This window comes from Borostomias antarcticus (genome assembly GCF_949987555.1).
Source record: "Borostomias antarcticus genome assembly, chromosome: 2".
NCBI classification, from domain to species: domain Eukaryota; kingdom Metazoa; phylum Chordata; class Actinopteri; order Stomiiformes; family Stomiidae; genus Borostomias; species Borostomias antarcticus.
The window spans coordinates 25445589-25461570 of record NC_140235.1 but is presented as its reverse complement, the minus strand read 5'-3'; the positions used below and the strand labels follow the sequence as shown (position 1 = coordinate 25461570).

The 15982-nt window shown below is 44.8% G+C and overlaps 2 protein-coding genes across 5 annotated transcripts in view; one reads left to right on the top strand and one right to left on the bottom strand.

Annotated features, from left to right (window-relative positions):
• gnal (guanine nucleotide binding protein (G protein), alpha activating activity polypeptide, olfactory type) overlaps positions 1-909 on the top strand; it is a 40595-nt gene extending 39686 nt beyond the window's left edge. The window contains exons 11-12 of the mRNA XM_084455945.1: positions 474-541; positions 740-909. Of these exons, the coding sequence (XP_084312071.1) occupies positions 474-541; positions 740-886 (215 nt within the window). The 3' untranslated portion in view covers positions 887-909. The remainder of the gene's footprint in view (positions 1-473; positions 542-739) is intronic.
• Positions 910-942: 33 nt separating this feature from the next.
• The window catches only part of mppe1 (metallophosphoesterase 1), a 32027-nt gene continuing 16987 nt past the window's right edge, over positions 943-15982 (bottom strand). For 2 of the 4 annotated variants that reach the window (XM_084455913.1, XM_084455915.1), the window contains exons 6-9: positions 6147-6221; positions 5599-5721; positions 5241-5381; positions 3942-4330 (exon numbers count right to left, since the gene is read on the bottom strand). In XM_084455913.1, coding sequence (XP_084312039.1) covers positions 4139-4330; positions 5241-5381; positions 5599-5721; positions 6147-6221 — 531 coding nt within the window. In that variant the 3' untranslated portion in view covers positions 3942-4138. The other 2 variants (XR_014630965.1, XM_084455914.1) reach the window with 2 other exon arrangements.

The following is a 15982-nucleotide window of genomic DNA, read 5'->3' as shown; positions in this document are numbered from 1 at the left end:
AGAGGTGGAAGGGTTAGGGATGTGTTAGGGTTAGAGGTGGAAGGGTTAGCGGTGTGTTAGGGCTAGGGGTGGGTCCATATGAATAATGGACAGGGGTGGGAGGACGGGGGTCGTGTGGAGGACACGGAGGACTTTACACAGTCTGTGAATGTTAGAAGGGTAGTATACCTGTCCACAAATGTCCAGTGCTTGACTGCTGTCTGCCCTGCTGCATTGTTGATGGAGGTAATGAAGGATTTGGATGCTTATAATTTGTTGTATATGCAAGATTAGAAGATTAGAGGGCTGAGCAGTGTCCCTTAGGGGAGTCTGCATGAGAGGCTGACTTTAGTGGGACAGCACCCCCTGGTACCTCACCACCTGTTGTCTGCCTGTGAGGAAGTTTGAGATCAACTGGGCTGGTGATGGACCCAGGACCCAGCCTCCTGGTGGTGCCTAGGTTGTGGCGTCTGACCCCTGCCCTCTGTCCTCAGCTGTTCCTGATGCAGGAGAGGACCCCAAAGTGACCAGAGCAAAGTTTTTCATCAGAGACGAGTTCTTGGTATGCCATTCTACACCCGACCTTTACCTAGTCAAGATACACATGACAACCTTCTACTTATTCACTTGTGTGTTTCTGCCTGCCTGTGTGTGTGTGTGTGTGTGTGTGTGTGTGTGTGTGTGTGTGTGTGTGTGTGTGTGTGTGTGTGTGTGCGCGCGTGCGTGCGTGCGTGCGTGCGCACTTGCATTTTCCCTGCAGAGGATCAGCACAGCCAGTGGTGACGGGAAGCACTACTGCTACCCCCACTTCACCTGCGCCGTGGACACGGAGAATATCCGCCGCGTCTTCAACGACTGTCGTGACATCATACAGAGGATGCACCTCCGTCAGTACGAACTCTTGTGATTGGTTTGGCCTGAACGGTGCCCAGCCAATCCTTGACTCCACTCCCTACCCACAGCCCCTGTCAGGGAGCAGACAACTACTGAAGAGAGACCATGCTGATATTGTTGATATTGATTTTTGTTTATTGTTGTTTTATTTATGGCCTGTGATGTTTCCCCAGTGCCTCTGTTGTTCTACTTTGCCTTTCTCCTACGTTCTCCTCATTCCTCCTCCTCCTGATGCTCTCTGTTCGTTTCTCTGGTGGGTCTGGAGCAGCAGACGTAGTCAGTATGTGTACGTGAGTGTGTAAGGTGTGTGTGTGTGTGTGTGCATCTAAGGTCTTATGGACACCCATGTGTTGGTTTGAAGGTGATACCAACATTCCAACACTCCCTTACATAAATGCCTGTCTTACTCCTCTTACTTATCCCCCGTCCTCTGTGTGTGTGTGTGCGTGTGTGCGTGCGTGCGTGCGTGTGTGCGTGCGTGTGTGTGTAAGGTTAAGCAAGCTGTAATGCACTTGATGATGTAGCTCCATATTTATTATTGTTTCTTTTGGTTTGGGTTGGACTAGTTAGTGACATATTGGACTAGTTAGTAACACGTTGGACTAGTTAGTAACAGGTTGGACTAGTCTGTGACAAGTTGGACTAGTCTGTGACATGTTGGATTATTTAAAGACGGGTTAGTGACATGTTAAATGGGGTTGGACTAGTTATAGACGGTTCGTGACATGTTGAATGGAGTTGGACTGGTTAGAGACTGGTTAGCATGTTAGTAACGGGCTGGACTAGTTTGTGACAAGTTGGACTGGACTAGTTAGAGGCAGGCTGGTTGGAGATGGGACTAGTTGGAGGTGTGCAGACCTGGGTCAATTACAGATACTAATTTGGAATGTTTTGGGGTATTTGCTAACCAGTACAAGAGCAACTACTTGTATTTCAAGTATTTGAATGAATACTTGGGAAAAAAAGAAAAAAAAAACGTATCTAATTACATTAACGAGACACAATTACACTACTGAATTGACCTGGAAGAGATGCAATGCAGGTTTTGACTGGGTGCATCTCAATAGGCTACAGGTGGAAGTGGAGTTGCTTTATTATTCTCTTTGCTTTGAAGAATGAAGGGAAGGAGATCATCTCCTTTTACTGAGATGTCCCTTTAACATGGCTGTCACTGTTTCAGTCATATTTGTACACATTGGGGTGTTTTAATAGTAAAAACTCACTTTGGTAGTGTGTTGGGAGTTGTCATTGGATGAATATTTCAAATGGAAATTCCCAATTTAAAAAATCCATGCCTATGGAGTACTTGAAAGTAATATAATTTGTGGAATATATTAATTTGAATGTAATTGAAATAATTTAGCATTTGAACCAGGTCTGGATACTGGCTAATTGGGGTTGGACTATTTAGTGACAGGTTGAGGTGGACTAGTTAGTGACATGTTAAGTTGGGTTGGACTAGCTCTAGTTCTAGAAGTGGATGTTGATGTAGACATCTGTAGACTTGGCAGAGTGGTGGGGGTTTGCGGGAGGCCTAGAGAATGCTGGGAGGTGGAGTCCTTAGCAGCTCTGATCCCAGAGGATGGGAAGTCCCAGCAGTTTAGATTGTGATCAGCCCACAGACACTCCTGTTAGGCTCTGATTCTCTGGGGCTATTGATCAATATATAAATATATATATATACTGTATATATACAAGTATATATACATATATATATATAAATAATATATTTTTGTTTTTGTTATCTTGTACACTGTGCGAGGTTGATTATCCTGTACAGACTGCAAAATGTTATTTTGTACAACTTAATTGAAAAAAATTATAATTGTAGATCTTTGTGCCTTGATAATGGCTGTACCTGTATATTTGGCTGGAGTGTATGTACTGTATGTGACTGACCTGCTGGAGTGTATGTGACTGACTGACTTGCTTCCAGGCTGACTGATTGTCTGGCCTACCGGGGTGGCGGACCTGTCAGACTTGTTGACCGACTAGCTGACTGACTGGATCGTTGACTGACAAGGTGGCTTGTTGACTGACTGCACTGTACAGCTTGATGTCAGCTGAATGACAGGAGGGGCTACAGGCAGGCTCTCCGTAGAGGTGTGCTTCTCTGGTCAATAAAATCCTGGATCTGTACAATATGCAAATGAACCAGGTCCCTTTGGAGACCAACTAGCCTCCATCCTCTTGAGTTAGTTAACCCTAGTTAACCCCATCCTTTTTAGTTAGTTACACCTAGTTAACCCCATCCTCTAAATTAGTTAACCCTAGTTAACCCCATCCACTGAGTTAGTTAAACCTGGTTAACCCCATCATCTGAGATAGTTAACCCCATGCTCCGAGTTAGTTAACCCTAGCCTCTGCCTGGGGTTGAAGCTCTAGTTTTATTTCTGACTCTCAGCTTTAACCTTTGACATGTCCAATTGACAGCCGGTGATGTTTTACAAGCGTAGGAGAAATCTTTTTAGACTTGAGGTGTGTATGGGATGTATACATGTGTGTGACAGTAAATGTGTGTGTATGTGTGCTTAAAAGCATGCATGTACTGTAAACATATATACACACATGTACTCACACATTGTATATGTACATTGTACATATGCATTTTATATTAATATACATGTACATATTCATTTATAAAAATCTACATATATTCTATAAATCTATATGTACAATTATACATAGTAATGTGTGTGCCTATTGCGTATACATATTAATGAATGTTAAAGTGTGTGTTTGCAGACACATGCAGGCAGACATGTTTGCGTGCGTGTGTGTGTGTGTGTGTGTGTGTGATGAATTAATTGAGTGTGTGTGAATGCAGACATAATGCATACAGACTAAAGTGTGTGTGTGTCTGTGTCAATGTATGCGTGCGTGTGTGTGTGTGTTTGCAGACACACTCAGACATGGCTCCACAAAGGGAGCTGGACTGAGGACCCATGTGCATTAGTGCATTGTGGGATTGTGAGCACTGTTAGGTAGCCTGTTCTTCTTCTCTCCACTTGACTGCAGCTTTTCATGTGAGAAACAGGAGTGATCAACTTTTGTGTCAGGCCTTTAAGGAATACAAAAAAATATTTTTATTTTAATAAAGAGGCACATCAGAAAACATGTGTTTGAAGTTCATTACCTATCTGCTTCCAATCTCGCTCTCTCTCTCTTGCTCTCTCTCTCTCACACACTCACTCACTCACTCTCTCTCACACACACACGCACACAAGCACACACCGGCACCCTCAGACCCTAGTGAGTGGCGGTCTCAGAGGGCTTTGTGTTTCCCTAGCAGGGCAGTGATGCTGGTGGAGAGGTGCATGGTGTCCACCCGGGGGCAGTTTGCCAGCAGCAGCAGCACTGTGACCAGCAGGGCGGCGCCACTGTAGATCCCCAGGACGCTGCTCTCCTCTGGCAGGAAACACTTAGACAGCTGGAAGGCCGAGGGGGTAAAGCTGCCCTGGAGGAGGGAGAGATTGATAGATGGCCTTCTTTAATAATTCCCAATGGGGAAATTCTCTTGTTGGAGCACATGAAGTGTGTGTGTGTGTGTGCGCGTGCGTGCGTGCGTGCGTGCGAATAATGAATTGAGTGTCTGAGTGAATGCAGACAATGCATATAGACTAATGTGTGTGTGTGTGTGTGTGTGTGTGAACACATTTAAAATAACTAACCCTAAAAGAACTAACCCTAACACTGTTACTCACAGTATAACAGTAAAAGACACAAATGCATAAACAACGGCATTAAAAGACACAATCATCACTATTTAAGCGTGCTGTTGAACACAATAAAATCAGAATCTAAAATGTCGGTTCAAGATTGCATCCCACCAGTCAAAGGATGCATTAGAAAGAGTGTGTGGGGTAGGGGGTGGGGTCCAGAAGGGATGGAGGGAGAGAGAGAGAGAGAGGGGTACAACAAGCTTCCCTGGGTGGAGGGAGGAAGGTCAGAAAGGAGGGTGGGTCTGCCTGACATCAAAGTGCCGTTTGGAACCATCTTCTTCTCTTAAGAGAACATGCCAACTTTGGGGGGAATTAGATTTGCCATCTTCTCCAAAGTCAGATAAGAAGATGCATACCCTTCTCTGTGCATGCAGTAGGAAGCATTGAGACCCATTAGAGCCGTTATCTTAGCGTAATCACTGGAAGTGGATTTGAAACATTAGCCTAGGCTAACGTGTCCCAATGCTTCCTACTGCACGCACGGAGAAGAGAAGGGTATTTATCTTCTTATCTTACTCTGGGGAAGATGGCAAATAAGATAATTTCCCCAAAAGCTGACATGTTCTTTTAATAGATTACCAGACTGAAAATGGTGGTCTTGCTATGGTTACCAGGGTAAAAATGGGTTATTGCTGCTATGGTTACCAAGATGAAGCTGGGGTTGTTTCGGTTCCTCCAGCTAAACGATGGGACGCTGACCTCAGGATGCTGGTTGTCATGGACAACCTCGCAGGCACTGTGGGTGTGGCCACTGAGAATAAGGCGGGGCTGGAACCACCAGAGTAGCTGTTGATTGGTCCAGAGATTAATTATTGCTCTCCTCTAAACAACAGAATAAATATTGTGATAAGATTTTGTGAATGTAGAGATTGTTTTATATTTTGACACAATCATGCATGAAATTTAGACCAGTAGAGCTCTGTATGTGTGCGTGCGTGCATGTGTGTGTGTACGTGTGTGCATGTGTGTGTGTGTACGTGTGCGTGCGTGTGTGTGAATTCACCTTCTGAGAGGCTTCCCGGGACAGCACATCATAGCGTTCCTCAAACACTTGGTGGCGCTCCTCTGGCGAGGCGGCATCCTCACCCCGACACCCGGCATCACTGACGCGGTACAGAGGGTAGTGCTGCCCATGCACAACAAGAAACGCACCAGTTAGAGGATAGTGCTGCCCCGAGGCCGAAATCAAGTACATCAGTGAGACCTGAGGTGTCCTGTGATCTGATGTCAATCCAGCTGGCCACAGGAGCAGCACAAGCAATCCTGACCCCAGAGGACAAGAGATGTGGATAATACAGACTTAATGTGGATGTTTATTTTAACAGTTGAAGAACAATTGCTTACCATAACACAATGCATTGTTAATTTAGGAAATAGTACCATACTGTTTATGATTTACTGTCTTTTACAAATTACATACATTTGTTACAGTGTACATAAAACCCAGCTGTGATGTCGTACACACATATTCCATTGCTTTGTGTGTGTGTGTGTGTGTGTGTGTGTGTGTGTGTGTGTGTGTGTGTGTGTGTGTGTGTGTGTGTGTAGCACCTGTAGGATGATGGCTGCTGATGAGGGGAAGCGCTGGAGATCCTGACAGTGGCGCCTCCTGCTGGTGTGGAGGGGCTAGGGAGGCAGAGGGACAAGACAAGAGTATGAACTGGTATAGTACTGGGCCGCGTTTCCCAGAGGCATCGTTAAGGCATCGTAGCGCTACGTGCTTCTTAAGAACGTCGTTAGCTCCACCTCTAGGTGGCGATGCGTTTCCCAGAACCTTCTTAAGCCAAGGTATAGCTGCACAGGGGGGACCAACTCCATATGATGCCTATTCATTTAGAATGGGATGTCAGGAAAGTTGTAATGTGTAGGTGGCCCAATACTGTTGTCCTTATAGTGTACTTTGCTAACAGATTCACAGTATTTAGTGATCTTAATTATTTTATTTCAGTCTAAATTTCCAAAAAGGAAGCTAATCCTCCGAAAGCTCATCTGCTAATGTATTTAAGAGTCAAAGCGAGACCTCGTGATAATCCCAATTCATACATCAAATTACATCAAATAAAATATCCAAGAAAGAGCATGGATCGGATCGGATCGGGACATATAAGCCCCGTCGAAGATGTCTTGAAAGGCCAGGAAAAAATACTTTAATGGTGATAGGCAATGATGATAGCAAAATGACCACTGATTTAGTTATCATACAAACAAAGGTATAATGCCCATATAAATTGCCCCTGTGGCAGTAGCATTCCAACGTTAGAATTCGCGCGGATACGATGACTAATTTAATCTATCAGGCACCGGTGTTGGCACATGTGGCCTATAAAAAAAACAAGGGTAACTGCACATATTGAGCGACATGGCAGATATAAAGAGGAAGCGTGTGATAGCGTTCACCAAAGAATAACTAGTGATCATGCTGGACGAGGTGGAGCAACCGAAGGCCGTCCTGTTTGGCGGCTACCAGTAGGGCCTATGCACAACTCCAGTAGGCTACTTCCTGAAATTAGACATGCTTCTCTATTTCCTGTCCTACACTTTGGATGAAATGATTATTCAGGAATAATTCATGTATTCATGTGAGCTTAGACATCCCATTCTAAATGAATAGGCATCAGTTGGTCCCCCCCTGTGCAGCTATAACAGCCTCCACTGTTCTGGGAAGGCTTTCTACAATATTCTGGAGCGTGTGTGAGGATATTTGACTATTCATCTAGATGGCCTCATTGGATTAATCAATTCGCCAGGATATCTGTCTGACAATATATAAAGACAGCCAGAAAAGTCATGTCATCAAATTATCCCTTATCATAAGAAAATGTTGTTGTTGTTCACAAAGTGGATTATATTAGGCTATGGATAGTCCGTATATGTTGCTTGGCTCAATAAAAGTTTTAAAAACAACATTCCCATGATGTGTTCTGTAGGCTCCATGACATTATTTTCATCATTCAAGTTAATTGTATTTTGTGTACACTAATGATGTGAATCGCGCAGGTAGGATAGATAGATGTGCGCTGTATTGCAACTCTCCTTTTTCAAAGTGTAATTTTGCTCTAATCGAGCTAAAACTATAACGGGATGAACGGAGCGCATCGCCAAGGGACAGCTAACGATGGGGTCCGACCGCCCATCGTAACGTATCCCTTGGCTGTGGTATACCTTGGCTAAGAAGGCTCTGGGAAACAGCGCTTCGGCTCCAAGGAAGGAATTCACCGACGCACCACCTGCGTCGCCAGTTCCCCCTGTGTTCAAAAAGGGCGTAGAACACCGTGTAAATCGGTACGACAACTTGAGAGGTGTCGTACAAAAGCGCGGAGAAAGGCGACTAAATTTCCGCCCTTTCGGCTTGATAAATCGCAATGTGGGGGGGGAAAATGGCGTACGCCTGAAATCGCGAAAAAGACCGTGTAAAAGAAGGCGTACCTCAATGATAAATGAGGCCCCTGCATGGGTCCAGTTTCGTAAATTAGCCTGATCCCTGTGTCCACGTCTATCCCCTGTGTTGATGTGGATGGTGCTTGTGTACACTGTGAATAGCTAGCTAGCTAGCATCCTTGCGTTAGCTAGCGTTAGAATACGAGCTAGCTAATGCTAGCTAATAATAATGACCGTAAGATAGTAGTGTTGTTTGCTAGTTAATAATAATAACCGTAAGCTAGTAGTAATGTTTGCTAGTTGCTTGTAAAACGTTGTTGCTTGCTAGTTTCGCCAGCTAGTTTTGACGAATTTATGAAGAAAATCGTTCTGTGCAGAACGTTTCCATAGATTTATATTTCGTTTTCCTCAGAACGAAAAGTCATGATATACGGCTGAGCTGAGAGAGTGGCTATTTATATTTGTCACATATGTATAGGCTACCATAGGTCACGTTGCCTTAATGTTCGCGAAACGATCGTGATTGAGTCTGTTAATTGTAATAAGCTAAAAGAAAATAGCTCAAATCTATTTAAACCTAGCCATACATTTATTTTAATTAGCCGCTTGGACTAGCCACAGCTGTCTTATCCGGTCTTTGACATCACGGGTGTTCGCATTATGACGTAGAAATTACACGTACAACGGCAGGTTGTCAGATGTAACAAGTGGGCATAAGCGTCAGTGCTGTGATTTTCTGCGACAGATTAACATGTTGATGAAGATGTGGATCTTACAATATGTAGGTTAGTGCAAGTAATGATGTTTTTTAGAACCCAAGAGAGGGTCGATGATCGTCAGGCGACGCTCCTGAATGAGCCAAATAGGCTGTCCCAGGATCTTCATGTGACACTCATCTGCGGGACAGTTGTGATTGCTCTCTCTCTGGTCCTCATCATATCTCGGCTATTATGGCAATGGAGAATTCTTAAAGGAAACACCAAGGTTGGTAATCAACGTTTCATTGTACTTTAATAATTCACAATTCAACGATTAATGAAGCTGCTCTGTCTTTGTGAAGCCTTAATGACCTCAACATCCGTCTGGTATTTCCTTTATACAGGATGAAAACTATGAAGACATTGATTGGTAAGTTTATAATGCATTTTTCAGTGTATCCATAACAGTGTGTGTGTGTGTTTGTGTGAGGTGTGTTTGTGTATAATGTGTGGCATGATTATGAGGGTCCGTGTAGGACTTAAATATTGAGACACTCTTACATTCACTGTACATACATACTACTGAGACATTCACATACTATTGAAACACTCACACATACATACACACTACTGAGACACTCACACATGCTACTGAAACACACACATATACATACATACATACACATACACTACTGAGACACTCTCACATACACACTACTCACACACATTGTTCTGTTATGTTCTTATTTTTCATTTAACCTTAATTTAACGAGGCAAGCATTTAAGAACAAGTTCTTATTTAGAAAGGCGGCCTGGCAAGTGTATGTGTATGTATGCTCTTACATGTGAGAGTGGGAGTGTTTCACATGCATTTGTACAAGTAATCTCAGTAGAGTGTGTAAGTAATTTCACTTGCAACGGAAGGTACAAGTAGCCTAGGTCTACTTCAGTACTAGAACTAGGCCTACTCAACTGGGCCTACTTCAGTGCTAGAACTAGGCCTACTTCAGTACTAAAACTAGGCTTACTTCAGTACTAGAACTAGGCCTACTCAACTAGGCCTACTTCAGTTTTAGAACAAGGCCTACTTCAGTACTAGAACAAGGTCTACTTCAGTAATAGAACTAGGCCTCCTTCAGTACTAGAGCTAGGCCTTCTTCAGTACTAGAATTAAACCTCCTTCAGAGCTAGAACTAGGCCTACTTCAGTACTAGAACTAGGCCTCCCCCAGTCCTATAACTAGGCCTCATTCAGTCCTAGAACTAGGCCTGCTCTAGTACTAGAATGAAACCTCCTTCAGTGTATTATTTCAGGCGGAAAGGCTAACATGGAGATTTCAGGCGGCCTTATCAGAAAGTTGTTTAAACGTTAACTATTTCAAATTTATTTTTGTGAAACGGTATGAAGGTATAGCTTCTATGTTGTTACATTTGCAGGCCTTATTCGTAATTGGCAATTGCAATGAAGATGACATTGTCGATTTTATTATTTTTTATCGTGGCCTAGTTCTAGCACTGAAATAAGCCTTGTTCTAATACTGAAGTAGGCTTAGTTCTACTACTGAAGTAGGCCTAGATATAGTACTGAGGTAGGCCTAGTTCTAGAACTGCATTTCGATTATACATTTAAATGTATCGAAATCATCAAAAGTCATTTTAGTTTTCATTTTATTTTATCTCAAAAGTGCACAGCTGGACAGAGCCTCGACCCCGTGCAACAACTGTGGTCCGACGGACTGTGGAGGTGACATGCCGTCAGCCGGGTCTCAGATGAGTAGAGGACACAGCCGCACTAGCTACCTAACCACCCCCATGGTGTCCAGTGGTGTCGGTGTTGCGCTCTCTGCACACAAGGGCCAAAGTTCAAAGATACGATCTGAGCCTGATGTTTCACGATCACCCGAGGGCCACTGGAAGCGGGGTCTCCATCAGAGGAATTTTTGCGGGAAGTGGGAAGGAGTCTGTCAAGGGACGACCACTTCCAGTTCGGACTCTCTGATGAAGAGGGCAGCTCCACCTGACACAGCTCCATCTGACACAGGTCTACCTGACACAGCTCCATCTGTCAGACCACCATTCTCCATGACCAGGACCAATAAAGGAGACAGTCCCGCTAGCTGCCTAACCACCCACATGTTGTCCAGTGGTGTCGGTGTTGTGTTCTCTGCACACAAGGGCCAAAGTTCAGAGGGCCGATCTGAGCCGGACGTTTCACAATCACCCGAAGGCCACTGGAAGCGTGATCTGGTGGTGCGTCTCCATCGGAGGCATTTTCGCAAGAAGTGGGAAGAAGACTTTCAAGGATCGACCACTTCCACTTCGGACTCTATGATGAAGAGAGAAGCTGTCACAGCCTTGTCTGTCACAGTTCCATCTGGCACAGCTCCACCTGACACAGCTCCAACTGACACAGCTCCATCTTCATCTGTCAGACCACCATTCTCCATGACCAGGACCAGAACAGGAGACAGTCCCGCTAGCTATCTAACCACCCCCATGGTGTCCAGTGGTGTCGGTGTTGCGTTCTCTGCACACAAGGGCCAAAGTTCAAAGGGCCAATCTGAGCCGGACGTTTCACGATCACCCGAGGGCCACTTGAAGTGTGATCTGGCGGTGCGTGTCCAGTGGAGGCATTTTCGCGGGAAGTGGGAAAGAGTCTATCAAGGGACGACCACTTCCACCTCGGACTCTATGATGAAGAGGGCAGCTGTCACAGATCAACCTGTCACAGCTCCATCCGACACAGCTCCATCTGACACAGCTCCATCTGTCAGACCACCACTCTCCATGACCAGGACCAGTAGAGGAGACAGCTCCACTAGCCACCTATCCACCCCAATGGCGTCTAGGGTTTTGGCGGTAAAGGCACAGTCCGAGCTGAACGTCCCACGATCACCCGAGGCCCACTGGAAGCGGGGACCAGAGCTGTCTCTTGATCGGAGGCTCTTTCGCGAGAAGTTGGAAGGAGTCTATCGAGGAGCGACCACTTCCACTTTGGACTCTCTGGTGAAGAGGCAAGCTGGCAGAGCGCCATCTGACACAGCTCCACCTGTCAAACCACCTCTCTCCGTGACCAGGACCAGTAGAGGAGACAGCCCCGCTAGCCACCTGTCCACCCCCATGGCGTCTAGTGGTCTGGCGGTAAAGGCACAGTCCGAACTGAATATTCCACGATCGCCTGAGGCCCACTGGAAGCGGGGACCAGAGCTGTCTCTTGATCGCAGGCTCTTTCGCGAGAAGTTGGAAGGAGTCTATCGAGGAGCGACCACTTCCACCTCTGAGTCTCTGGTGAAGAGACAAGCTGGCACAGCTCCACCTGTCAAACCAACACTCTTAATGACCAGGACCAGTAGAGGAGACAGCCCCGCTAACCACCTATCCACCCCCATGGCGTCTAGGGATTCCATATGACAAACAAAGTCATCTAGACCATCTACCCATCATCTACATCACCTGTTATCTACCCCAGTAGCCTCCACATTAGGTTTGTTCAGTGTGAGGTTATTATGTCTTGTGTTTGTTTGTACTGATTTCATTTGAGAATAAAGTCTCTGAACATTATTTGCCTGTGTTTGGGTCTTATCTCCATTGTATCCTGATACACGATAATCAGAGCCCCTCCCACTGCTGTTCTCAGTGAGCTGTGTGGACTGAGAGAATTTGTGCAATAAAATGTGTAATAAAAATCAAATTAAAGCCGCAAGCAGCAATGAGACAAAGTCCTATGTTTACACCCCCTTAAGACTGACAGGGTGAGACTGACCAGACAGAGTGGGTAAATCCAGCAAGACCAGCTAATGACCAGCCAAGGTTTGTAGCTGGCCTGTATTGAGGTCATTGTGTCATACATTTACCATGGGCACAATTTTATATACCATACAGCCGTAGATTGACAGACATGGGTTTGATTGATTGATTGATTGATTGATTTACTTTATTTGGTGATTCACACCGTGCACACAAACTAAATACATACAGAAATTGTTAAAAATCGAGGATAAAAAAAACAATAAAGCCCTAAAGCTTATATCCATTGTGGTCGTCTGGGTTAAACATAACACTTAACACAAGATACATCACAAATGAATATGAATAAATAGCTCAATAATTAAACTGAACGCATCAACAGGACAGCGAACTAAGACAATACAAACAACATAGAAAGTAACAGGTGGCAGGGCCGTTCATTTCTAATCTTAGAGGTAAGTAATAAAAAAAGACATGTTATTTTGCAGCCAAGTCTTTAAGACCCTTTTGAATGTGCTGAGTGAAACATTCAGATTCATGGCTAATTTATTCCACTGAACTGCTGCACTGTACAGAAATGTGTTCCCATCAGGAGTAGACTGACAGTCAGGGGGGTGACTGACAGAAAGAGGGGTAGACTGACAGATAGGGGCATAGATTGACAGGGTGTAGACTGACAGACAGGGTCAAACAGACAGATCGTGGTGGAAGGTGGGGAGGGCAAAGCCTGGGGCCACACCCTTCCAGCCAGAAGGACGAATCAGGAGACGCCTTCAACCCTGAGGGGATGAAGTGTTTCTGTCTCCTTCATCTCTCTCAGTCTTTCTCTGTTCGTCTATCTCTCCCCATCTATTGCTTTCTCTATTATATCTATGTATCACTCCTTCTCTCCTCTCCTCCTGTAGTTGTTTATAACATCTTCCTTGCCTTCTCCCCTTTGCCCCTCCTCTTCTCCACCTTTTGTTATTTGCGGTAGTACATTAACGGAACTGCTCAGCGAGTTTGACATTACCACTATTTACCACTAGATGTCGCACTTTTGCACTGAATACAACCAACACGACTGATTCTAGAACCTATGTCACATCAAGTGACGTCTGAAAAGCGACCAGCTGCCTGGGCCACTTAGCTCCTGACCCCCACAGCAACCCCCAGCTCTGCCCAGGAGACCCTCCCCCACTCTGGCCTGGTGTGGCAAGACGCTCTGCTTGTTGCCATTCTGGGGAGGCTCTCCTGGTTCTCCTAGCCTCCCACTCTGTCTAGACACTAATGTAGATCTGACTGCATGCGATAGGTCTAAGCAATATGGCAGGCGATTCCACCCTTGCCTGTTAGAGGGCAAGGTGGAGATGAAACCATCTTGCTTAGGCCCATCGTCATCTCAGATCTAGTGTCTAGGGGGGGTTGGAAGTAGGGGCTGGTGTAGGCCACAGGATATTTGTCCCTTCTCGCTCTGCTCCTGAGACTCTCACACCTACAAAACCGAAAGCACAACTACACCTTTCTCTAATGTAACCTTTAAAGACATTCAGTAAGGATGAGGGTTTGTCCGAAGAGTTGCTTCCACAATGGTGAGGTTAGGAGCTCAGTCGTTACAACCCTGTGTATGATCCACCACCACCACCACCAGCTACAAATGAATGTCCACTATGGCTAAGCTAGGTGGTGTTTGATAAATTAATATGTGAATGGGAGAATTCCCCATGAATGTGATTGGCACTTTAATACTATTATCTTTTTAAACAAACCCCTTATATATATTGGGTGTACTAGTGGAAAGAGAAGGAGAGAGGGGACAGGAAGATTTAAGATCAAACATTTTCCTTCAGGGCTATTCTATTCCACTTGGGATACTTGAACATTTAGAAACAAAACAAGCAATCTTTTTATTTTAGTCTCGATGTCGGAGGGTGTCAGTGCTGCAACAGTGGCATTCTCCATCATTGTTTTAACTTGACCAATGAACATATATTGACTAGGAGGAAGACGAGGAGATTGGGTTGGGTTGCACATGCCTTTTGAGCAGGAAAGCAAACAAAATCACACCCACGTGGTGAAGTAAGCGACGCAGGTTTATGAGCAATCTCTACTGCCCTCTGCTGGTGTGCATCGGTATATCTCATGCTATGAACGGACACACACACGGGGACACACACACGGACACACGTCACGTACAGAAGTGGTTGCACCGCTTTAAACAAAACAAAAAAAAGCACACAGCATTGTTTCATGTCATCATTCCTCTGGTCGTATTAGCAGGTACTGTGATCTCACTGCTGCTTTTCTCTGTTTCTTTGCTCTTCATTTCCTCAGTAAATGTGTTTTAATTATGACGAGCATGATCTTATCTGCACACAAAAGAACAAACTTTCAGAGACTTGAACTAGAACAGACCAGAGGGCAGACCCTCAGACCTGGAGGGTGCACCTGAAGAGCTGCTGGGATTTTAGATCTCTGCTCCTCTCAACCTGCTACTGTGGACAGAGGAGCGGAGCAAGCGTCACCATGGGCCCCTTTATCAATGAGCTTGTGATCAAAAGGATTTTTGAAGTGAACAAAGATTGCAAGTATTCGGACGTTCTACTTTTCTTTCTCTTGTTTTCTTTGGGAATTAACTACAGTTTCAATGTTTATGTTACGATTGGTGAATTGGGATTATTTTGCACTGGGTGCATCTTGTTTCATATAGTGCAAAAGTGGGCTTATGAAGTGAGGAATACTGTAGCCTATGTCCCATCTCAAAACTTGAGGGAAGTGGAATCTGAGATTTTAAGGATGTTCAATGGTCAATAAAATGGCTTTAAGAATGAAGAAGTTGTTATTCTGTCATTTCTACTCAACCAGAATTTATGTGGTTTGGTCAAAATACACATCTCGATTTATTTATTGCTCCTACGTTTACACGCACAGAACTGTTTTATGTATCCATACAGTGATGCATACCAATACAGTTTCTGCCTCATTATTAGTGAAGGGGAAACAAAGTTTTGTTGTGTGTCATTGGGTCTGCACGCTGCCTGTTTGCATCTTACCTGACTGGCCGCTCCTATCAGGTGACATGGAGAGGTTTGATGTCGGAACCATGTAGTCTGACTACGGGGGTTCCACAAGGGTCTGTCCTGGGTCCTCTCCTCCCCCCCCCCCCCCCCCCCTCTACACTACTTCTCTGGGTATATTACACTCACAGTCATCCATGATTGGATGGAATAAGTACAGTAGATGCGGGTCAATTTGATAGACTGCTAGACTACAGATAATAAATTGCCAGGTTGAGAACCTTATGTCTGGTTTTGTACCTATAGGAACTGGAATGAGGAATTGATTAGTGCTGAAAAGATATTGTAAGAACAAGCAATAACAAGAATTCCAATGTAGAGTACCTGTACCTGGTTTTATATGGCGAATAAAAGGTTATATTCTTGTACCTGTCCTGGGAGAACTGATGTGTCACAACCGCCCCCTCTACTGGCAATAGACCTCAAATGCATGATGGCATGTAGTCATGAAATTAGTTACATTAAGCCGGATGGTATTTATTTACGCACAGCACAAACCTGCCTATTCA